Source organism: Stomoxys calcitrans, chromosome 1, assembly GCF_963082655.1.
Source record: "Stomoxys calcitrans chromosome 1, idStoCalc2.1, whole genome shotgun sequence".
NCBI lineage: Eukaryota > Metazoa > Arthropoda > Insecta > Diptera > Muscidae > Stomoxys > Stomoxys calcitrans.
The window spans coordinates 245,788,145-245,813,389 of record NC_081552.1 but is presented as its reverse complement, the minus strand read 5'-3'; the positions used below and the strand labels follow the sequence as shown (position 1 = coordinate 245,813,389).

Sequence of the window (25,245 nt, the reverse complement as noted above, 5' to 3'; positions counted from 1 at the left end):
TCAAGTACCTGTTATTTGAGCCCCATATTGCCAGAGTCAGTAAATTAGCCCTACACCGCCACAGGGTATTATAACTTTTGCAATCCCAAGGCAGCCGGTTGTACGTACCAGATTGACTCGATGAAGTCCTTCATCGGCAAGGGCTGCCGCCTCAGTGTACAACACACTGTTACAACAACAACAACAACATAAATTTGTGCATTTGTTTGCAACGCTTAGAAGGAGAAGAGCTAGACCCAATGATAAGTATACCGATCGGCTTAGAATCACTTCCTTCGATTCGATTTAGTTATGTCCGTCGGTCCGTCTGTCCGTCCATGTATTTCTGTGATCAAATTACAGGTCACATTTATTATCCGATTGTCATGTTTCTTTTTTTGGCCCAAGGACGAACGCTGTTGATTTTGAAAAAAATTGTCTCAGATTTAAATATAGCTCCCATATATATCTTTCATCCGATATGGCCGTTCAAGGCTGTAGAAGCCACAATTTTGATTCGATCTTCACAAATTTTGGCATGAGGTGTTTTATTCAACGTCCTAATATGTGTGCAAAATTGCGGTCCAGATTTAGATATAGCTCCCATATATATCTTTCATCCGATATGGCCTCTTAAGGCTGTAGAAACGACAATTTTGGTCGGATCTTTAAAAAATTTTGCTCGTAGTGTTTTCTTTAAAGTTTCAATACGACTGCAAAATTGCATAAAAATCGGTTCAAATTTAGATATAGCACCCATATATATCTTTTATCCGATATGGAGTTTTAAGGCTATGGCAACCACAATTTTGGTCAAATAAAGGCACGGGTGCTTTATTTGACGTCTTCGTATGTGTGCAAAATTTCATAAAAATTGGTTCAGATTTAGATATACCTCCCACATATATCTTTCATCCGATTTGTACTTTAAGGCTGTAAGGTAGGTAGGCACAATTTTGGCCCGATTTCTGCAAAATTTATCGTGAGTTGTTTTACAATATATCCAAATCTTGACCGATCTGTGCCATATTGCAGAAGGGGCTGAACTTAATTCACTGTGCCATATTTCGGCGACATCGGACAATTAATGCACCTGTTATGGACCAAAAAACCTTGAATCGAATCAAATTGAAGAAAGATGTTGAAGGCCCTAACACAACTCACTGTCCCAAATTTCAGCGAAATTGGATAATAAATGTGGCTTTGATGGGCCTAAGACCCTAAATCTGAGTATCGGTCTATATGGCAGCTATATCCAAATCTGGGCCAAATAGATGGAGGATGTTGAAGGACCTAACACAACACACTGTCCCAAATTTCTGCAAAATCAGATAATAAATGTGACTTTTATGGGCCTAAGACCCTAAATCGGCGGATCGGTCTTTATGGGGGCTATATCAAGGTATAGTCCGGTATAGCCCATCTTCGAACTTAACCTGCTTATGGACAAAAAAAAACCAATCTGTGCAAAGTTTCAGCTCAATATCTCTATTTTTAAAGACTGTAGCGTGATTTCAACAGACAGATGGACAGATGGAGGGAGGTACATGTCTAGATCGTCTTAGATTTTTTACGCTGATCTAGAATATATGTACTTTATAGGGTCGGAAATGGATATTTCGATGTGTTGCAAACGGAATGACAAAATGACTATACCCCCATCCTTCGGTGGTGTGTATAAAAATAAGCTTAAACTCGTTAAACCATCTTCCATAACTGGCGTTTTTTAGTCAACAAATATGCAAAAGATGTGGAAAATATGCAAAATATTGGGTTGCCCAAAAAGTAATTGCGGATTTTTCATATAGTCGGCGTTGACAAATTTTTTCAACGGCTTGTGACTCTGTAATTGCATTCTTTCTTCTATCAGTTATCAGCTAATACTTTTAGCTTGCTTTAGAAAAAAGTGTGAAAAAAGTATATTTGATTAAAGTTCATTCTAAGTTTTATTAAAAATGCATTTACTTTCTTTTAAAAAATCCGCAATTACTTTTTGGGCAACCCAATATATGCAATTTATGCAGTTTGCATAAAATATGCAAAAAATTCTTTGCATTTTCTTAACCTACATAATATGAAACGAATTTCTGTGTTTTCAAATTTTTCCGATGCTCCCAAAAAATATATGCAATATTACTCTAAGCTATAACTTAATTTTTAGGTGGCATACCATTTTAAGTTGTTACTTGTTGTTACTGTTTTTAAGTGGCATGCATGCGAAACAAACATTAGTGTCTATTGATTGTTTTTCACAAGTGTCTATTGAGTGCCAAATATTGGGTCTAAGGCAGCAGCCCTTGCCGATGAAGGACTTCATCGGGTCCATTCGATTCGTACAACCGTCTGCAAATTAGTATCCATGGTTAGCATGGCTATGCAACGAAGTTGGTGGTCCAGTGTTTACAGCCAAGCATGACTGGTCTTGATGATACATGTCCGCATCATACACAACGAGATGTTCAATAGACTTTATATCTCTCTCGTCTTTACAACAGCTGTTTTGGCCTGGCATGCACTGGCTCAAGATTTTTGATATTCTATGGTATGTGATACCTAACATTGGCATTGCTAAGTTCACCCAATTCTAATGTTAAGAAAATGATTCTTGTTCTTTAGTGAAGCGACCAAAATTCTCTGTACTCGGCAATAGATCTAACAAAAATTTCCATTCCCACGAAAACAATCTTTACTTTTCGAAGAAAAGCATTTCTATAAATTGGTTGTGAAATTTCAATTTTTTACAATATATCATAAAAATCAACAAAACAAAAACAAACACTTTTGCAAAACGAAATTACTTTTCGTTATTAAAATTAAAAATTAAAAAGTTGTATATAAATAGTAAGTGTCGTCTTCTATCAAAAGTTTTCAACCGAAAAAAGAAACAACTCACAAACAAAACAAAACGAAATTGATTGAGTAGTAAAATTGTCACACAACAGCAGTCAATTACATCTTCTCTTGTATATTTTGGTATTTGAATGCTACAAGTTTACAAAAAAGAAATTGATTGGCAACGCCATGAAAAGCCATGCAAATGTATAGCCATCTTTTGTATGCAAAAAAAAAAAAAATTAAAAAGATATTGCATTATACTACCGCTGGGGAAAAAAGAATTAAAAAAATATTGGGTTGCCCAAAAAGTAATTGCGAATTTTTATATAGTCGGCGTTGACAAATTTTTTCAACAGCTTGTAACTCTGTAATTGCATTCTTTCTTCTGTCAGTTATCAGCTGTTACTTTTAGCTTGCTTTAGAAAAAAAGTGTAAAAAAGTATATTTGATTGAAGTTCATTCTAAGTTTTATTAAAAATGCATTTACTTTCTTTTAAAAAATCCGCAATTACTTTTTCATATATTGGCGGCGGTTATAAGTCGAGTAAAACTGGCTGGACAAATAAACGGTCGAGTGTGGTTTAGTCAATCCTACACCGATATGAATTGATGCGGTTGGATCTGCCGGTTGGCAGTTGAGTCATGCCTTCTTCTTCTTTATATGATATTTGGGTACCGTTTTCATATTTATATGGCTTTAAAATTACAAAATTCAGAAATAAAATAAAAACTAGAGGCTCAAGAAGTCAAGATCCCAGATGGGTTTATATGGCAGCTATATCAGGTTATGTATTGATTTGCGTCATACTTAGCACAATTGTTGGAAGTGATACCAAAACACCGCGTACAAAGTTTCGATCAAATCGGACTAGAATTGTGCTTTCTACAGGCTCAAGAAGTCAAGATCCCAGATCGGTTTATATGATTTGAACCATACTTAGCACAGTTGTTGGAAGTGATACAAAAATACACCTCATGCAAAATTTCAGCCAAATCGGTAGAGAATTGCGCCCTCTTGGGGCCCAAGAAGTCAAGATCCAAGATCGGTTTATATAGCAGCTATATCAGGTTATGAACTGATTTAGACCATGCTTAGCACAGTTATTGGAAGTAATACCAAAACACCGCGTGCAAAGTTTCGATCAAATCGGACGAGAATTGCGCTTTCTAGAGGCTCAAGAAGTCAAGATCCAAGATCGGTTTATATGGCAGCTATATAAAAACATGGATCGATTTGAACCATACTTAGCACAGTTGTTGGAAGCGATACAAAAAAACCTCATGCAAAATTTCAGCCAAATCGGACGAGAATTGCGCCCTCTTGGGGCTCAAGAAGTCAAGACCCAAGATCGGTCTATATGGCAACTATATCAAAACATGAACCGATTTGGGCCAATTTACAATCCCAACCGACCTACACCAGTAAGAAGTAGTTTTGCTAAATTTCAAGCGGGTAGCTTTACTCCTTGGACGGACAAACGGACATGGCTAGATCACCCTAAAAATGACATGACAATCAAGAATATATACACCTTATGGGGTCTCAGACGCATATTTCGAGGTGTTAGAAACACAATGACGAAATTAGTATACCCCCATTCTGTGGGGGCATACTAAATTCACACCGGTCCAATAACCTGCTCTATATATAAATTTTTATACCCACCACCGTAGGATAGGGGGTATATTCGAGGTGTTAGAAACTGAATGACGAAATTAGTATACCCCCATTCTATGGGGGTATATTAAATTCACACCGGTCCAATAACCTGCTCTATATATATATTGGGTTGCCCAAAAAGTAATTGCGGATTTTTTTAAAAGAAAGTAAATGCATTTTTAATAAAACTTAGAATGAACTTTAATCAAATATACTTTTTTTACACTTTTTTTCTAAAGCAAGCTAAAAGTAACAGCTGATAACTGACAGAAGAAAGAATGCAATTACAGAGTCACAAGCTGTGAAAAAATTTGTCAACGCCGACTATATGAAAAATCCGCAATTACTTTTTGGGCAACCCAACACATTTTTATACCCACCACCGTAGGATAGGGGGTATATTCATTTAGTCATTCCGTTTGCAACACATTGAAATATCATTTTCCAATACTACAAATTATATATATTTCGCATCGTCGTAAAATTCCAAGGCGATTTAACGATGTTCGTGTGTCTGGCCGTCCGTCCGTCTGTTGTAATCAGCCTTGAGCCTTCAAAAATTGAGATATTGAGCTGAAATTTGGCACAGATATATGTTTTTGATAGACGCTGGTTAAGTTGAACGGGTCAAATCGGACCATATTTGGATATAGCTGCTATATAGACCGATTTGCCGATAAAGGGTCTAATGTCCATTAATGCTTTATTTTTTATCCGATTTCGCTGAAATTTGAAACAGTGAGTAGCTTAAGGCTTCCCGACATCTGACTCAAATATAGGTCGGATCGGACCCGATTAAGGGTCTGCAGCCCATTTATTTATTAACCCATTTTGCTGAAATTTCAATATTTTAATCAGTGGGTTAATTTAAGCCTTCCGACATCTCACCTAAATATGGTTCAGATCGGACTATATCTAAATATAGCTGCCATACAGACCGATCTACTGTTTAAGAGTATGAAGCCTATAAAAACTTTATTTTACACCCGATTTCGCTGAAATTCGTAACGGTAAGTAGTTTTGGGCCACCCACCTTCTGACTCAAGTATGGTAAAGATAGGACAGTATTTAAATGTAGCTGTCATATAGACCGATCTACCGATAATGGGTCTGAAGCTCATAAAAGCTTTATATATTGCCCAATTTTGTTGAAATTTGAAATACAAAATTCAACAGTGACCTATATTTATTAGACCATTCAATTTCCGTGCCGAATTTGGGTGCATAAGTTATCATATATACCCGTGGCTATACAAAGTTCGACCCGGCCGAACTTAATGCCTTTTTACTTTAAATATCATTTTCAAAAGTAAAGGGTAGTTTTAGTACCATTTCCAAAAGGGAAGACTGGTTTCAGCACCATTTCCAAAAAAGAAAGGGTAGTTTCAATAACATTTTCCTAAAGGAAGGTGGGCTTTAGTACCAATTCCAAAAGGAAAGGTTAGTTTTGGTACCATTTCCAAAAGTAAAGGTTAGTTTTAGTACCATTTCTAAAAGGAAAGGTTGGCTTTAGTACCCTTTTTCTAGAGAAAAGGTAGTTTTAGTAAACTTTTTCTGGGGAATGGTCAGTTTTGGTACCCTTTCCCTAAGGAAATGGTTAGTTTAGTTACCCGTTCTTCAAAGAAATCGTAATTTTGATACCCTTTCCCTATAGCAAGCGTAATCTTAGTACCCTTTTCCTAGGCCAAGCGTTCACTACGGAAATGGAAGGCTACATAGACTTCTGCCAAATAACCTGAATTGGTCAAAATTTTCGAAAAATCCGTGACACAGGAATTACGTCCGAGGATCCCACTGCACTTGATCTCTTAGAAGCTATTTATGAAACTAATTTATGTTTTCCAAATCCAGTCTTCCTTTACCTGGCTCTACTAATCGATTGTAGTTTTTTTTTTTTGTTTTTGTCCAGTGTCCTTTCAAACTTTTTCCATACGTGTAGAAGCGAAAACATTTTTAAATTTTACCTTATCTCGAAGTGGTAGATGATAAAGTAAATCTTTGAGGCCGCCAATATAATTTGTTTGTTGGAGTATTCATTCCCAGTGATGACAGCAGCTAGTTGCCTTGAAATAAGGCTTGGTAGCAATCTTGATTCTTTGACTCTTGTCAATGCTGGCCAGATATTTCCAAGGTAGAGACTTATGGGCTCTCGCTAACCCATCTTTGTTTTATTAATTTGGGTAATTCTCATTTAATGAGTTAGTCTATATTCTAATTCTAATATATCGCCACTCCTGTGGGTGGCCACCATAAATAACCTATTACGGATGCCGACTGAGGAGGGATTTGAACCCGTCTGCATGTTATAATACTTCTAAGGAATAAGCATCTGACCCAGCTATTCAGAAGGGCCGAAAGGGTCCAGCTGATGGCATACGACTGGGGTCTCAATGTTAACCGAGAAAAGACAGCTTGTTCACGAGAAAGACAAAGCTGGGCCAATTTAACGCACCACGTTTCCTCAATAGAACGATTTCGATATCTGACAAGGACAAAAGTTTGGTGTAATCTTGGACAGGAAACTGAATTGGATGTGCCACATTCAGGATCGTACCGAGAAGGCTCACAGATGTTGGACACTATGTAGGCTTGAAATGAGGCCTAAATCCGAGGATAGTTCACTGGCTCTGCAGCAGCGTGATTAGACCAATACTTAATTTGGCTCAGTAGTTTGGTAGACTTCGATGGAGAAAAAGTGCAACTTTAGGACAATAAAACAGGCTCAGAGAACCTGTTGTCTTCGCAAAGCCAGAGCGCTGAAGACCACGCCCACTAGGGCAGTGGAGTCTATTCTAGATTTCAAGTGAGGCAGCCATTGCGGCTATGAGACTAAAGGCGATGGGAAAACTGATATAGGATAGGAGCAGCTCAAAACCATCGTGGTATAATCTAGGCGACGATAGGAAACCTGGAAGGAATGGAAGAGATTTCCGATCGGATACTTGAGACGACACTTGAGGTCGAACACGAGGCACTGCTGCCAGCGGCACAGTCTTTGATTGACGGAACCCTAACATTGGCATCCGGAAGATCAAGTTACACGGATGGATCAAAGCCAGACGACAGAGTGGGCCTGGGGGTTTACATTGAGAACCCAGGGACTAAGATCTGTTTAAGACTTCCTGACCATAATACGACCCTGCGCATGTGGGCTGTCTCCTCAGTTCTCATGTGGACCACCTCCATCAGGAGAGAAAGATCCTACCAGTGCGAAGACTTAACAACATGCTGTCTAAGCAATACCTTTTGGGCTTTTATCGCAGAGATCATCCAAATCATCATACCAGACCTTAAGGTAGATCTACATGATCTAGAGCGTGAGGTTCAGCGCTACAAGAGAGAACCTCTAGATCAAGCGGCATATCAAGCAGGTCTAGACAACATTCATGCAGACACGGTAGCAGATGCGGTAAATGGCTACGGGGTGAATGTAGTCCTTGGAAAACCACCGCCTCCCAGAATAGTTCTGGCTCTGGCTCTGCGAGGGCATCGAATGTTATCATATTTACGGGCAGTAAACTAGCCATAAAGGCAATAAGAACCAGGACGATAAGGTCACAAACAATCTTGGAGTGTAAGAAAGAGATTAAGAGATTTCTCTGAGGATGGCACAATCCGCAACGTTTGGGTGCCAGGCCAAAGCGGAGTAAGGGGGATTGGTAAAAGCAGACGATTTGTCAACAAACTTGGTTAACCCGAATTATTTCGTCTCGTCGCAGCAGTCCGAGTTAAGGGCGTGGACAACGACAGCACATGTAACACTGTGGAGTAGCGAAACGTCGGTAGGACGGCGAAAATCCTCTGAGGAAATCCGGATCGTGAGAAGACGAGGCTATTACTGAAAGGAAGTAAGAAGGAGATCAGTATAGCTTTCGGTATCACAACAGGGCACATAGGTCTGCGAGATCACTTAAGAAAAATCGGTGAGGCATGTGGGGAAGATGGATGAGACGTTGGACCCTTTCCTATGTGATTGTCCGGATTTCGCGACCAACAGACACCGATACTTAGGTGGGGACACAATACCAGACATGAACCAACTTTGGGGCGTGGTATGGAAAACAAGTAAGGATTTTGTAAGCAGCACGGAATTCCCAACTTAGATTTTCTTGTTCGAGGTTAATTTTTAGTATTTGGAACGCATGGCATGGGGGAGGGGGGATTAATATCCACACCCTCCTTTCAGCCTAACCTAGTCTATATTCTAATTTCCAAGAGAGATCCCCTTCGCAAAAGTTTTCCGAACTCGGTTATCTGTGCTATTCGGTGTATACAACATCGATTAATAATTGCAAACAGTCTCTTTGATCGAGTTATGTGATCTTTATTTTCATCCTAAAGTTTATTTGTGATATAAAAATGTCAATGTTCATTTGCTCAGTTCTTTGCAATTTCTTTTTTGTAAACAAGAACAAAAAATAAACGCTCTTTAAATTGTTTTCTCTTTGGTATGTTTTTAAAATTTGGTATATATACAATTTTTTAGTTTTTATCCTTCCTTTCATTTCCTTACTTTTTTGCTCTCTCTCTCTTACACACACTATTTTACATCTAACTTTTTAGTTAATCATTTTTTTTTTAATTAAAAAACATACAAAAATACCAAATAAAAATTTACTATCTGAAACAAGAAGAGAAATTAGCATCATTATCCTATTTTCCACTTCCCTTCAATTTAGAATTATGATTTGTTTGATGAGAAACGGATAGAAGACGACAACAACCATAACATAGACAACAACAACTCCAACAACATCATCATGGGCGATAGTGTTATCGATAATGATCAAGACGAGGAATACAGCAAAACTCATTGCACCAACAGCAATCAAAGTTGCGATGCTAACATAGAGCAACACTGTCCTTTAAAGAAAGAACATGATGTTGAGGATGGTGATGACAATGACGATGAGGATAACGATAACGATAACGATGACGATAACGATGATGATATAATTGATCTCATTTCCACCACCAACAACGTCACAACATCAACGAATTTTCTTAACGATAACGTTGGTAGTTGTTATAATGAGCATAATGATTATGATGACATTATTAAAACGGCAGATGATGAGGGTTTTGGGGATAAATATTCTCCCCAACACACAATGGAGGTGGATGAGAATCCCGAAGCCAACAATATCGACAAAATCTATTGCACAACATCTCCAAAGGCATCATTGGATCAAAGACAACGGCGACATCACCTTCACATAGACCTAAAAATTAACAATAACTGCCTACCTCTACTTGAAAATTGTACAAAAATGGAAACAGATAAAGAAGAAGAAGAAGAAGATGGTACAGGTGAGACGACAACGACTGAGAATGCTGCAGACGAATCGTCAACAACCCGCACCAGCTGCAGCTCAACCGCCAACTCCAACTCCACCACCAGCACCACTACTCCCACTGCAACCGATGAACAAATTAACGTTGATTCGTCGTGTAGTTCAGCTACCACAGCCACTACAGTCATTAACACCTATTGCCTGTCGCCAAATTCTACAGATAATGAGCCCACCACACCCACTCTCGCCACCACAATCAATGACATTATATTCCAATTCTCTGAGGACTCATTGGACCATCTATAACAGAAATATTATAGATTCTATATTCTTTAACTGGAATGTCGTAGACGTATCACATCTGCGCCATTTCATATCGTTTTATGATGGTGCTGTTATGTTGTAGACTTTGAAAATAACCCAGGACCATGGTCTCGAAAAATTTCCATTTACATACATTATGTTGGTATTTGTTACATTTTTTTATGCTTTTAAGAATTTTTTATTTATTTATTTTTTTTGACTCAATTGTCAATTTCGCGTGTCAGAGAAGGAAAAAACAAAAAAAAAAAAAAACAAAACACACACTTTTGAGTTTTGTTTAGAATTTAATAATCGTATAAGATGCGTTCGTATAAGAAAACAAAAAATCAAAAAGCACTACAAGTGCTTCGAATCATGGAAAATCAGAAAATGGACTCTTTTGAAAGCAAATTTCTCCACAACCCATTGATTTAAAATAAAAATGTATGTGAAAGCTAAAGTTTAAAAATGAGAAAAGAAAAGATGACTGATGACAGCAGCAGAGAGCAGGGCTGGTCCTAAGGTGTATTGTGTTCAATTAAAAGCATCTCCCATCATTCATCAGAAAAATAATGGATATTTGGAGTCGCATTCTTTCATACATGCTATACATATATATATATATATATATATATATATATATATATATATATATATATATATATATATATATATATATATATATATATATATATATATATATATATATATATATATATATATATATATATATATATATATATATATATATATATATATATATATATATATATATATATATACATTCAGACATAAAAACATACAAAATAATGGGCTAAAATATTCATAGGTAATTTTAATTTTATTTATTATAATTTCCTATATTTAGTGTATGTACTATATTTAATATTAACCTTTGTATATTGACTATAAATTAATGACAATGTAATTTTAAAATATATCTATATATATATATATATATATATATACAGTAATAATAAAAATACAAAATGTATATGTAACTCATATAATTCACTTGTAATATTTGATCTTTCGAGACATTTGTTTTTTATACCCACCACCGTAGAATAGGGGGTATATTCATTTAGTCATTCCGTTTGCATACATTTCGTATCGTCGTAAAATTCTAAGACGATTTAACAATGTCCGTGTGTCTGTCCGTCCCTCTGTTGTACTAGAGCCTTCAAAAATTGAGATATTAAGCCGCAATTGGGCACAGATGCGTCTTTTTGATGCACGCTTGTTAATATTGGCTTGCCCAAAAAGTAATTGCGGATTTTTAAAAGAAAGTAAATGCATTTTTAATAAAACTAAGAATGAACTTTAATCAAATATACTTTTTTTACACTTTTTTTCTAAAGCAAGCTAAAAGTAACAGCTGATAACTGACAGAAGAAAGAATGCAATTACAGAGTCACAAGCTGTGAAAAAATTTGTCAACGCCGACTATATGAAAAATCCGCAATTACTTTTTGGGCAACCCAATATATATGGACCGATCTGCCGATAAAAGGTCTAAAGCCCATAAATGCTATATTTTTTATCCGATTTCACTGAAATTTGAAACAGTGAGTAGCTTAATGGTTCCCGACAACTGACCCAAATATGGTTCAGATCGGACTATATTTAGATATAGCTGCCATATAGACCGATCTACCGATAAGGGGACTGAAGCCCATAAAAGCTTTATTTATTACCTGATTTAGCTGAAATTTGACACAGTGGTTTATTTTAAGTCTCTCGACATCTGACCTAAATATGGTTCAGATCGGACTATATTTAGATATAGCTATCATATAGACCGATCTCCCCATAAAGGGTCTGAAGGCCGTAAAAATTTTGTTTTTTATCCGATTTTTGCTGAAATTTGGAACACTGCGTAGTTTTAAGCCTCCCGATCTGCCGATAAAGGGTCTGAAGCCCATAAAAGTTTTTTTTTTTAACCGATTTCGCCAAAATTTTAAACAGTGAGTTATTTTTAGTCTCCCGACATCCAATCTAAATATGGTTCAGATCGGACTATATTTAGATATAGCTGCCATATAGACCGATCTACCGATAAGGGGACTGAAGTCCATTAAAGCTTTATTTATTACCCGATTTCGATGAAGTTTGACACAGTGGTTTATTTTAAGCCTCTCGACATCTGACCTAAACATGGTTCAGATCGGACAATAATTAGATATAGCTGTCATATAGACCGATCTCCCCATAAAGGGTCTGAAGGCCGTAAAAGTTTTGTTTTTTATCCGATTTTTGCTGAAATTTGGAACACTGCGTAGTTTTAAGCCTCCCGATCTGCCGATAAAGGGTCTGAAGCCCATAAAAGCTTTATTTTTTAACCGATTTCGCCAAAATTTGAAACAGTGAGTTATTTTTAGTCTCCCGACATCCAATCTAAATATGGTTCAGATCGGACTATATTTAGATATAGCTGCTATATAGACCGATCTACCGATAAGGGGACTGAAGCCCATAAAAGCTTTATTTATTACCCGATTTAGCTGAAATTTGCAACAGTGAGTTATTTTTGGCCTCCTGCCACCCGAACCAAATATGGTAGAAATCGAACTATATTTAGATATAGCTGTCATATAGACCGATCTTCCCATAAAGGGCCTCAAGGCCATAAAAGCTTTGTTTTTTTATTCGATTTCGCTGAAATTTGGAACACTGTGTAGTTTTAAGCCTCCCAACATCCGACCTAAATGTGGTTCTGATCGAACAATACTTCGATATAGCTGCCATATAGACCGATCTGCCGAATAACATGATCTAAAGCCAATAAATGCTTTATTTATTATTACCCGATTTCGCTGAAATTTGAAACAGTGAGTTATTTTTAGCCTCCTGACATCCGACCTAAATATGGTTCAGATCGGACTATATGTAGATATAAGAGCCATATAATCGACCCATCTCCCGTTAAAGGGTCTGAAGACCACAAAAACTTTATTTATTTCCCGATTTCGCTGAAATTTGAAACAGTGAGTTTTTCTGAGCCTCCCTATATCCGACTTTAATAGGATTCATATCGGTTTATAATTGGATATATCTGCCATAAAGACCAATATTTTGTTCTACAAAATTGAATAGTGACATATATATTAGGGCACTCAATGTCCGTGCCGAATTTGGGTGCTTAAGTTATCCAATTATCACCGGATTGTGACGAAATGGGGTTTACAAATATACCCTAGATGTGGTGGGTATCCAAAGTTCGGCCCGGCCGAACTTAAGGCCTTTTTACCTTTACTAGGATGGGTGATTTTTATACCCTCTACCCTACCATAAACGTACTTAAATGCACTTGTAATATTTAAAGTTTTACGTCATTTTTCTTTCTGGTTCGGGTAATTTGTGTAGGAGGGTCATGGAGTAGCATAGGGACAATTCCCATTAGATCCTTTGGTCTGTAGCTAAAGAATAACAGCCGTATTCACAAAAAGTTATGTAGGATTTGCACCAAAAATCATATTCACAAAACCTTTAATAGCCCATTAAGGGGCTATTAAAGGTTTTGTGTTCAGTGACCATAAGTTATTGTAAACTCTGACCTACTTTGACCAAATATAAGGTTGCCCAAAAAGTAATTGCGGATTTTTCATATAGTCGGCGTTGACAAATTTTTTCACAGCTTGTGACTCTGTAATTGCATTCTTTCTTCTGTCAGTTATCAGCTGTTACTTTTAGCTTGCTTTAGAAAAAAAGTGTAAAAAAAGTATATTTGATTAAAGTTCTTTCTAAGTTTTATTAAAAATGCATTTACTTTCATTTAAAAAATCCGCAATTACTTTTTGGGCAACCCAATAATAACCTCACTTATTGTAATTTCTGCGTACACTCGCATAATAATAATATTCCCCCTTATTACGGTTGGCGATGGCGGCGTAGTCGAATGTCGAAGTTTTTACAAAATGGTATTATGACTGTCGAAGACGAAAAATCGTTTGCATTTTTGGTATCGCATAAGACGAATTCGACTATATCGCGCCTGTTCGTCGAAATAGTATGGAACCTAATTTTATATTATTATTAGCTGAACCGGAACCGCTCCGCTGGAACAAAATTATCCTTCGAATATTTATTTTCGACAATTAAAGAGCTTTTAGTGAAATACCATGCTGCGAAAATAATTTATGTATGTATATCGCAAACGCATAACAATATAAATGCCTTTATCTAAATCGCATATGATCTTTACTGGTCTATGAATTCGCTCGCAGGGTTTAGGGTCATTAACGTTTGAGTGTTAAATATACTCCATTATTAGAAGTCTTTATTTTAGCTCGATATTGTCATAATGTACGATTAAGGGGTGTTTTCGGGGGTGAGGTGGTCCCTTAGACTCTTGACCAAGAAAAAATACCAGCATCGTGCTCTTCTCTCAAATACCATTTATTTAAACCCCATATTGCCATTGGTTTTAGGGGAGTTTGTGGAACGAGCCGTCCTCAAACATTTGGCCCCAAAAATTTGTACTCTTTGGGGGGTGTTTTGGGAAAGGGGCGGTGCCCTAAATACAGGGTCCCACATTTGGATATCAGATTCGAATTCTACTCTCAAATACCTTTATTTGAGCCCCATATTGTGATGGTCAGTAAATAATTGTTGTTTGTGGGGTATTTTAGGGAAGGGGTAGACCCCAAATCCCTTTAATTTGAGCCCCACATTGACGTGGTTGGTAAATATGGCCGATTTAGGGGTGTTTTGGGAAGTGGGGTGGTCCCCCAAACACTTAGCACTGAAAATATATCAGCATCGGACTCTCAAATATCATTTATTTGAACATCATATTGCCATTGGCCTCAAAATTAGATATCAAATTCGTTTTCTAATCTCAATCATTTAAATCCCATATTGCAAAAGTCAGCAAATATGTCCGGTTTAGGGTATGGGCCCTAAAAACTTTCAATATCGATACCCACATCCTTTAAGACCCAAAATTATCATGTTGAGCAAATATTTAGGCATTGTTATGGGGGTGAGACGTCCCCTAGGGAGTTGGTCCCCAATGTTGATATCAGATTCGTGGTCTACTCCCAATACCTACTTATTTAATGCCCATATTGTCCTTATCGGTTCACTTTTGATTTTGGGTGGTGTTTTGGGGTAACGGTGGAGCGTCCGCTCCCTTCCGTTATCAACAAATTATAAAGCCTATTCCTAATTCCTGACCATATTCGTAATCTACTCCCGAATACCTTTCATTTGAGTCCCATATTATCATGATCGTCAAAAAAACCTATTATAAGGGGGTTTGGGGCTGGGGCGGCCCCCCATGTTTATTATTATGAAATTCGTACTCTACTCTTGAATACCTTTCAATTGAATCCCATATTGTACCGATCGGTCCACTTTTATTTTTGGGTAGTACTTTTGGTGTAAGGGGGAGAATCCGCCCCTCCCGATGTCAAACAATTATATAGCCTATGTTTCCTTCCCTACCAACCTACACAATCAGTGAAAATTTCAAGGTAATCGGTTCAGCCGTTTTTGAGTCTATACGGAACAAACAAACAAACACAAATTAAATTTTATATATAAGATTCGCCGACTACCATTCCGAGTTTGGATAAAGCGATCTTCTGATTTTAAGTCTTGGGCCAATGACATACCGGTATGAACCAAATCGGACCGTATTTGGAAACCTGGAACAGTACATTTTTGTAAAAGGAGGCCACCGTAGCGCCGTAGCACCACCGTAGTCTTTTTTGTCTAAAGAAAAAATATAAATTAAATTTATTCTAAACAAAAATTTCATTAAAATTAGTAAAAAAAAATGTTAATGAAATTTTTTCGAAAAAAATGTTAACGATATTTTTCTAGAGACTAGATTTCAGCGTAATATTCTCTTACGACAAAACTTCAGCACGGGCGGACCGCCCTCGAAAATTCTTTCAAATTTTTTCTAAAGACAAAATTTTTATAAAAAAAAATTACTACATTTTTTCTAAAGACTTCTTATTAATGACTTTTTTAAGGACTTACTTTCACCGAAAAACTAACCTCGAGATTATTTTTCAAAACTAAAATTTTAATTTTGCATAAACTTTTATAAAGTCGTTTTTATTATGCTTATCTGCCCCAAAAAAAATTTTTCTTAAATTATTTCTATAGACAAATTTCAAAAGAGGGCGCGATTCCTATCCGATTTGGCTGAAATTTTGCATGACGTATTTTATTCAACAACTGTGTCAAATAAGGTTCAAAACAGTTCATAGCCTGATAAAGCTGCCATATAAACCGATCTGGGATCTTGACTTCTTAAGCCTCTAGAGGTCGCATTATTATCCGATTTGCCTGAAATTTTGTACGACAGATCCTCTCATGACCATCAACATACGTGTTTATTATGGTCTGAATCGTTTTATAGCCTGATACAGGGCGCAATTCTTATTCGAATTGGCTGACATTGTGGTCCAAACCGGACCATATCTTGATATCGCTCTAATAGCAGAGCAAATCTCGACAAATGCGATCCATGGTGGAGGGTATATAAGATTCGGCCCGGCCGAACTTAGCACGCACACAATTTTTACCCTAACTCCCTTGCATTTGTTTGGGGGAATTTTTCCCAAGTTTTATCGCCTCATTCTCCCTTTTACATCGATTTAGAATAGCTACTTTTTTTCCCTGGGAGAGATTTGCCTTTTTCGAAGTTTGTTAAAATTTGTCAACGCCGACTATATGAAAAATCCGCAATTACTTTTTGGGCAACCCAATATATTGCTCCCATGTTAATATATCACACGATTTACACTTTTATGGCTGTAATTAACACAATTTGAACCGATCTGCATAAAATTTTGCACGGATTATTTTGTTACTGATCTTAACATACCAAAATCGGCCAAACCAATTTTGCATGTTGCACCCATACATATTTATCGCCGGATTTACACTTATATGACCATAGTATAACAAAAATTTTCAAACGATCTGTTTGAAAGTCCGTTCAGATTATCACATATGTATGTATGCCGGAATTTAAAATTGTAGAGTAGGTGTAGGGTATTACATAGTCAGCTCCGCCCGACTTTTGCCTTTCCCTACTGGTTTTATGTTGAAATTATGTTTCAACTTTTATCCACAAAGCATTTTAGGAGAAAAAAAATATTGAGATTGAAAGAAAAAAATTCCACACAAACCCCCTTTCTGTCTTTTGATCGTTGCAGATATTGAGCGATGCACGCGAACAACGCCAACGCGATTGGGAGGACGATGAGGAAAACGAAATGGATCGTGGTCGCCAAAAGAAACTGAAAGCCCCTAAGGATCCATATGCCAACCCACAACACACACCCGGCTATAATCCATTCCAAGAGCACGACAATCAAAGACGTTGGAAGCGTTATCATCATATGGGTGGCGGTGGTTTTCGTCAGAATTTCCACCGCAATAAGTTCAAGTTTCAACGATTTTCCCAAAAATTTGCCAAGAAAAATCTTATTGTCAATGGCGGCGGTGGCATGAACAATATGCACCGACGCAATGATTCTTAACAAAATCACTTTGCAAAAGTCTCATTAAAATGAGTGTAAAAAATAACTAACATGAGAAGAAATTATGCAAATGCTTTTAAACAAATCGTATGTATATGGTTTGTTTTTTTTTTTTTTTTCTTCTTTGTTTTGAATAATAGAATAATAAGTAATAGTGTAAAGTAGAAAATGTTGGGATTCTCTACACAAACTGTTTAAAATTGCTTGACACTACCAAGAGCAGGGACATTAGAATCCATGCAATGAACAGTCTATGTATGTATTCAATTCAATTCAGTTCATTTAATTGATTTTTATAAGTCACTTACCATTTTAAAAACCTAAATCAATAATAATTAACCACCAAGTTCTTATCTAAAAAAAAAAAAATATTTTATGTTTCATAAAAACAACATTTCTTTGTTTTTGTTTAATTGATTTATTTTTAATTATTCCTAAACTTTTTATTTTTAGTTGAAAAATTTTGTTATAATTATTAACCATCTAATGTTACAGTTAGTTTGCTCCACTATGTTAATAACTTATATAACTTTTTTTTGTGTAATTCTAAAACAAATTTAAGCCTTGTTTTTTAATTGAAAACGGAACGTTTATAAACAAAATTAACCAAAAATTCACAAAGATTTAAACTACACACACACACACTTATACATATACACACGAAATAATAATGGAAAAATTAAACATACATTGTAAAGTGTTTTTATTTTATTTTTTAAAAAAATATACAACAATATTATATGAAATACTATTCAATTCTAAAGAAAAAACATGTAATCACAATAAATATTGTGAATTTCCTATATATAAAATGAAAAACCAACAAAATAAAGAAATACCAAATATATGTATTTCTTTTGAATTTTTAATGAGAAAAAATGGCATAAAATTCGTTTAAATATTTTTATTCACCCCCCAACCCCCCTCCCCCCGAAATATCTCTATATAAGTTTAGTAACTAAGTTTTTGTACATATTCATATAAACAATGCTATGTATAATTAATGCTAACAGAAAGGCAAAACCAACCACAAAAACTAATATGGGGGATGCAACTTTAAGTTTATTCTGTATATTCCCTCCCAAACATTAAGAAGACTAAAGAATAAAACAACAAGAAAAAAAAAAATAATAAAATATATATGTACTATACAGAAAATGAGCTGGATTTGTTTGAATTAAATAAAACAAGCATTGGGTTGCCCAAAAAGTAATTGCGGATTTTTTAAAAAAAGTAAATGCATTTTTAATAAAACTTAGAATGAACTTTAATCAAATATACTTTTTTTACATTTTTTTCTAAAGCAAGCTAAAAGTACCAGCTGATAACTGACCAGATGAAAGAATGCAATTACAGAGTCACAAGCTGTGAAGAAATATTGTCAACGCCGACTATATGAAAAATCCGCTATTACTTTTTGGGCAACCCAATAAAAAGGCGTTAAGTTCGGCCGGGCTGAACTTTGGATATCCACCACCTCGGGTATATATGCAAACCACCTGTCGTATGTCGAAATATGGTCCGATTTGGACCACATTCGACACGGACATTGAGCGGTCTACTAAGAACAAGTCATTGTTCAATTTTATAGAACAAATATTGGTTTTTTTGGTAGCCATATCCAAATATAGACCGATCTGAACCATATACGATACGGACTTTGAAGAGTCTAACATAAGTCACTGTGTCATATTTTAGCGAAATCGGATTGTAAATGTGCCTTTTATGGGAACACGACTTTAAATCGAGAGATCGATCTATGTGGCAGCTATATCCAAATCTAGACCGATCGGGGCCATATTGAAGATGAATGTCGAAGGCCCTTACACAACTCACTGTCCCAAATTTTGGCAAAATCTGATAAAAAATGTGGCTTTTATGGGCCCTTAGACCCTTATTCGGACTATATGGCAGCTATATCTAAATCTCAACCGATCTGGACCAAATTGAAGAGGGATGTCACAATTCACTGTTGTTGTTGTTGTAGCAGTTTATTGTGTTCTATCTTTCGTCTGCTTGATTCTGTTGAGTGTCAAGACCCAGGAACTCCGCGACTAAGATGGGTTGCGTCCACAGGAATCTGGGTCTGAGTCGAGTGGGTCTGGGCGGGCAGTTAAAAAGGTGACGTGTATCGTGCGGTCCCTGGTTACAATCAGGACATACATCTTGCACGTCGGCATCAATCCTAGCTCTGTGGGAATTGAGGCGGCTGAATCTGCCGGAACGTAATTGAGCCAGAACTACTCTGGTTTGCCGGTGGGAGGTCGATTTCTTCGGGTGCAATGGGTGGCGGTCGTTCTCCAAGGACTACATTCACCCGGTAGCCAATTAACGCGTCTGCATGAATGTTGTTCAGACCCGCTTGATATGCCGCTTAATCTAGAGGTTCTCTCATGTAGCGCTGAACCTCACGCTCTAGATCGTGTAGATCTACCTTAAGGCTTCTGGGCGGTGGGTATCTATCCACAAGATGATGATTTGGATGATTTCTGCGATAACAGCCCAAAAGGTATTGCTTAGACAGCATGTAGTTATGTCTTCGCACTGGTAGGATCTTTGTCTCCTGATGGAGATGGTCCACGTGAGAACTGAGGAGACAGCCCGTTGCAGTTCGGAGGGCGGCATTCTGACAGATCTGAATATTATTCCACTGCGTGTCACATAGTTGACGTGACCACACTGGCGCTGCATAACTTACCACAGACCGGCCAATTGCTTTGTACGTGGTCAACAAGGTTTCTTTGTCTGCACCCCAAGTGCTGCCAGCGAGTGACTTGAGGACCTTGTTTCTACTTTTGACTTTATTGCAACTCACTGTCCCAAATTTCGGCGAAATCGGACAATAAATGGGCCTTTTATGAGCCCAAAACCTTTAATCGAGAGATCGGTCTATATGACAGCTATATCCAAATCTGGACCCATCTGTGCCATATTGCAGAAAGATGTCGAAGGGCATAGAACAACTTACTGTCCCAAATTTCGGCGAATTCGGACATTAAATGCGCCTTTTATGGGGCCAAAGCCTTAAATCAAGAGATCGGTCTATATGGCATCTATATCTAAATCTGAACCGATCTGGACTAAATCGAGAAAGGATGTGGAAGGGCCTAACACAACTCACTGTCCCAAATTTTGGCTAAATCGGACAAAACCTTAAATCGAGAGATCGGTCTATATGGCAGCTATGGTTGCCCAAAAAGTAATTGCGGATTTTTTAAAAGTAAGTAAATGCATTTTTAATAAAACTTAGAATGAACTTTAATCGAATATATAATTGCCATTTTGTTCGATAACCTTTTGCCATCTTCCTGGCAAATTTAGTATTTCACGCTCATAGAACTTCTGGCCTTTATCTGCAAAAAACTGAACCAGGTGCGATTTTATAGCCTCATCATTGCCGAAAGTTTTACCATTTAAGGAGTTCTGCCAAGATCGAAATAAATGGTAGTCTGATGGTGCAAGGTCAGGGCTATATGGTGGATGCATCAAAAGTTCCCAGCCAAGCTCACTCAATTTTTGGCGAGTGACCAAAGATGTGTGCGGTCTAGCGTTGTCCTGGTGGAATATGACACCTTTACGATTGACCAATTCTGGTCGCTTCTCCTTGATGGCTGTATTCAATTTGTCCAATTGTTGACAGTAAACATCCGAATTAATCGTTGGTTCCTTGGAAGCAGCTCAAAATATACCACACCCTTCCAATCCCACCAAACAGACAGTATAACCTTCTTTTGGTGGATATCAGCCTTTGAAGTGGTTTGAGCTGGTTCACCATGCTTGGACCATGATCGTTTTCGACTAACGTTGTTGTAAACAATCCATTTTTCATCTCCAGTTATGATTCGTTTTAAAAACGGATCGAATTCATTGCTTTTAAGGTGCATATCACAAGCGTTGATTCGGTTTGTTAAATGAATTTCTTTCAATACATGTGGTACCCATATCAAAATTGACGCCAAACAAACAAATGTAAACAAAATTTCGCGCACTTTTTTTCTAAAGCAAGCTAAAAGTATATTATTAAGTATAAATTAAGTATATTACTACTATTGGGTTGCCCAAAAAGTAATTGGGGATTTTTCACATAGTTGGCGTTGACAAATTTTTTCACAGCTTGTGACTCTGTAATTGCATTCTTTCTTCTGTCAGTTATCAGCTGTTACTTTTAGCTTGCTTTAAAAAAAAGTGTAAAAAAAGTATATTTGATTAAAGTTCGTTCTAAGTTTTATTAAAAATGCATTTACTTTCTTTTAAAAAATCCGCAATTACTTTTTGGGCAACCCAATATATTACCGACAATTACTTTTTAGGCAACCCAATATTTTGTTTGGCATTCCATGCAAAATATTTGACCATTAAGCTAACTGAATCTATTCATTATTATTTTAAAGTTAACCAAATGTGTGACTGGCTACTCAAACGGAGATTTCTAGTCCGCTAAGACCTTCGTCAACGAAAAATACATACGCATATTTTCCAATACACAATCCATTAAGGAACAGGAAGACACTTCTCTCTTATCAATGAGTTCAAGTTTCAAGCTCAATAAAAAAGGCCTCCTTTTTACTGCCGAGTCCGAACGACGTGCCGTAGAGCTACACCACTTAGTACAGAAATTTTAAATGGCTGAATACCTCATTAATGTCCTCAGCATTAAGAGAGCATAACTACCCCTAAATGTTTTATTCGCCGGCTAGCCTCTGCGCCACGGTGGACTCCACTTTCGTCAACGAGATTTGTGAAATGAATTAATGTGCTTTACACACCCACAACTAGTAAACCACATATCTGAGATCGAAAGTGCGTTCTTTAGGTCTGCCTTTGCTCGGGCACAATGAAACAAAACAACCTACTTTCCGTTTTCTGACACAACCAAGGTGGCCGCATCGGCGCATTGCTACAACAAAGCCTCTTTTTTGGGAACTTGCTATGTCAAAATTCGTAAACAGGGCGAAGAAAATTCGATTAGCTCTGACATTTTCAATTTTCGGCAAATTTGCTTCGACCAATCATTGCAGAGGCTTAACCAACAAAACGGGCTGGAATATTAAAATCTGATCTGTATGGTGTTCATTGCTGTCACGAGAAGCTTTGCTGCGAGCTACCGGGTGGTCCACAGGTTGAGGATAGTGGAATGCTGCATACGTAGCTGCAACGGCAATCGCGGACAATCAGCGGTATAGAGCGAAGGGTCCCAGCGAGAAGACGGGCGGCACCGATTCTTGCACAAATATTGAGTGCCTTAGTGCTCGATATGACAAGGCGAGTTATTTGCGCCTTTAAATAACCAATGGTCTCCCTGTTCCTGCGGCGATCGGTCCTTTGGACCGAAACGTGCTTGCTCACCTACAGGAGTCTGACGAGGATCGCCTCCTCCACATGAAAATGTGGCTACAACAACAACAACAACCAACAAAACCACCAAGACGGCAGGTTTAAATGGTTTTCATAAGGTTATTGTAGCCGTAGATAAGTACTAAGTGATGGCAATCCCATGGCAGCCGGTTAAACGCACCGGATTGACCCGATGGAATCCTCATCGGCAAGGGCTGCCGCCTCAGTGTACGTGTTCGTCTTTTTTCGTCATGAGAGAGGCACATCCTGGAGTGCCTTCTCCGCACGCTTCTGGTCCGTGCCGGGATTGAAAAGAACCCCGGACCCTGGTTCTGTTCAGTTTGCCAGAACCGCCTTCATCATCGGTCGGTGTCCGTGAGGTGTAACCGGTGCATAGAGTGGGTACATTTCCGTTCTTGCTCTGGCCTAACTTCACTACGGGAGTATAGTCATACTGGCTATGTCGCAAGGTGCTGTGCGAACATAGACAGCAGTGGGTCACAAGCGTCGTCGTCGTCGCCTTCGGCGTCCTCGTCGTCGGACTATGTGACAAACCTATATATATATCACATGAAAGCTGACTTGAACAACACTTGCCATAGAAGTTGGAAGCCATAACAGAAGACAACGTGCAAAATTTCATCCATGGGAGCTGTACCCAAATCTTAGCCGATGCGGCCCATTTGCAATTCCCAAATAACTTACATCAATAAGAAGTAGCAGTGCAAAATTATAGGCGGATATTCCTATTCGTTCGACCGCTATCGTGATTTCGACAGACGGACATGGCTATATTGACTTCGAATGTCATGATGATCAAGGACATGCTTTTTTATTTTATGGTTACTGGATAAGTATGCCTCTGGTGGTGGTTATAAAAAAGTAGGACAAAAAATTTAACAAAAGCAGGGCTTTTTCAAAAAAACATCTGGATTTTTTATTGATTTCTGCTTCAAGTATTGTTTTTTCTTCTTAATTGTTTTCTGTTCATTAGCCTTCCCTTGTTATATGGATTTTTTTGATATTTCTTCTTTTTCCTTAAGTGTGTGGGTATACTCTTTAGGGAATTATTCTTGTCCTTACGCGCTTTCTTTTGATTTGCTTTTTTGTTAAGCTGTTCCTTCATTTTAAAGACTTTACTTTTCTTGATTTTCTTCAGGGTTTTAACCTTCTTAAAGTGGTCTAGTTCCTTCTTCGTTTTCAAATCTATATTTTGGTGATCTAGTTTGGGTTTTTTCTTTCTACCCTCAGCGCTTGTATCTTCATTATCAGAATTCGCATGGCCTTCTATTTTACGCTTCCGCTTTGTATTCACGTCAAAGTCCATACCAGGAATGCGGTTTGTACATTCCTCTTCATCGGTTTCTGATTGTTGGCCATCGTCGTTGGCACTTTCTTCGGTATCATCTGCACGATTTTGTCCTAACATACACCGCTGCGCTGCCAAATCTCCCGTGGATAATTCCACAATTTTGACTTTAACATCATCATCTTCGTATTCGTCCTCATTTAATCTGTCAGCCTCTGTTATTTCTTTCAATGGTTCAAAAGACTTTTTCATGTGTTTAATGCCATCCTTTATTTCCAAGCGAATCCTCTTTCGTTCTTCTTTTAAATTACGTTCCAATTCCTGTTGAGCACGTTTACGTCTTTCATTTTTACGTTTGCGGAAACCCGTCAGAAATTCCCTTTAAACAAAAAATGTGTTCACTCGTTCGCATTGATTATAGAGATAGAATTTTTTATTAAGCTTACTTTCTTTTCTGGGGATCGAAAACAATTTCGACCTTCTTTTTAAGCGACTTCTTTCTGGTCATATTTCCTCACTTGCACATGCTAGGACTTCAGGCAACACTTAAAATATATGGTACGACGATCATCAATTGTCGAGTTAATATGGTGAATAGCATGGTTGATGCAAAGGGGTAGTAACAGGGTTCACTAAAGAAGGTAAAGGCCAAAGACTGTATACGACGAAGCTAAACTGACTAATTGGTCCTTCTAATATCGTAAAAGTGGCACAGTTAAGATCCATGCACGTTGGCATTTTAACCAATTCCTCTTTTTGTTCCTTCGTAAATAGAAAATTCATTCATTTGAAAATTATTACACAATTTTCTTAATTATTTGGCACCGTTTATTTGGAAAATGTAAACTTCATACCGCAAGTAAAATCAGCAGTTTCACACACGTATGTTCATGGCATAATTACCAGGTAGAGTACTGTAAACAGTGGAATAAAACTTTTTTTCTAGTAGTGCATTATCTGTCAACGAATTTTAGTTGTGTGTGTGTATTTTAGTTAAGAATCATGACACACAGATTCAACGAAAAA

At 37.3% G+C, this 25,245-nt stretch overlaps 2 protein-coding genes across 4 annotated transcripts in view; one reads left to right on the top strand and one right to left on the bottom strand.

Moving 5' to 3' along the window:
• Nucleotides 1–18,737, top strand: part of LOC106086942 (ubiquitin carboxyl-terminal hydrolase 36) — a 42,682-nt gene extending 23,945 nt beyond the window's left edge. For 2 of the 3 annotated variants that reach the window (XM_013251764.2, XM_013251765.2), the window contains exon 4: nucleotides 9,154–10,682. In XM_013251764.2, the coding sequence (XP_013107218.2) occupies nucleotides 9,154–10,074 (921 nt within the window). In that variant the 3' untranslated portion in view covers nucleotides 10,075–10,682. Of the gene's footprint in view, nucleotides 1–9,153; nucleotides 10,683–17,249 lie in introns of those variants that run through there. The other variant, XM_013251766.2, reaches the window with a different exon arrangement.
• A 5,068-nt stretch (nucleotides 18,738–23,805) lies between these two features.
• LOC106086937 (nucleolar protein 12) lies at nucleotides 23,806–24,794 on the bottom strand. Its single transcript, XM_013251756.2, has 2 exons — nucleotides 24,666–24,794; nucleotides 23,806–24,598 (listed from the first exon to the last, which is right to left on the bottom strand). The coding sequence occupies exons 1-2, from the start codon at nucleotides 24,725–24,727 to the stop codon at nucleotides 23,863–23,865; spliced, it is 798 nt and encodes a 265-aa protein (XP_013107210.2). The 5' UTR covers nucleotides 24,728–24,794; the 3' UTR covers nucleotides 23,806–23,862.
• Nucleotides 24,795–25,245: the final 451 nt, after the last annotated feature.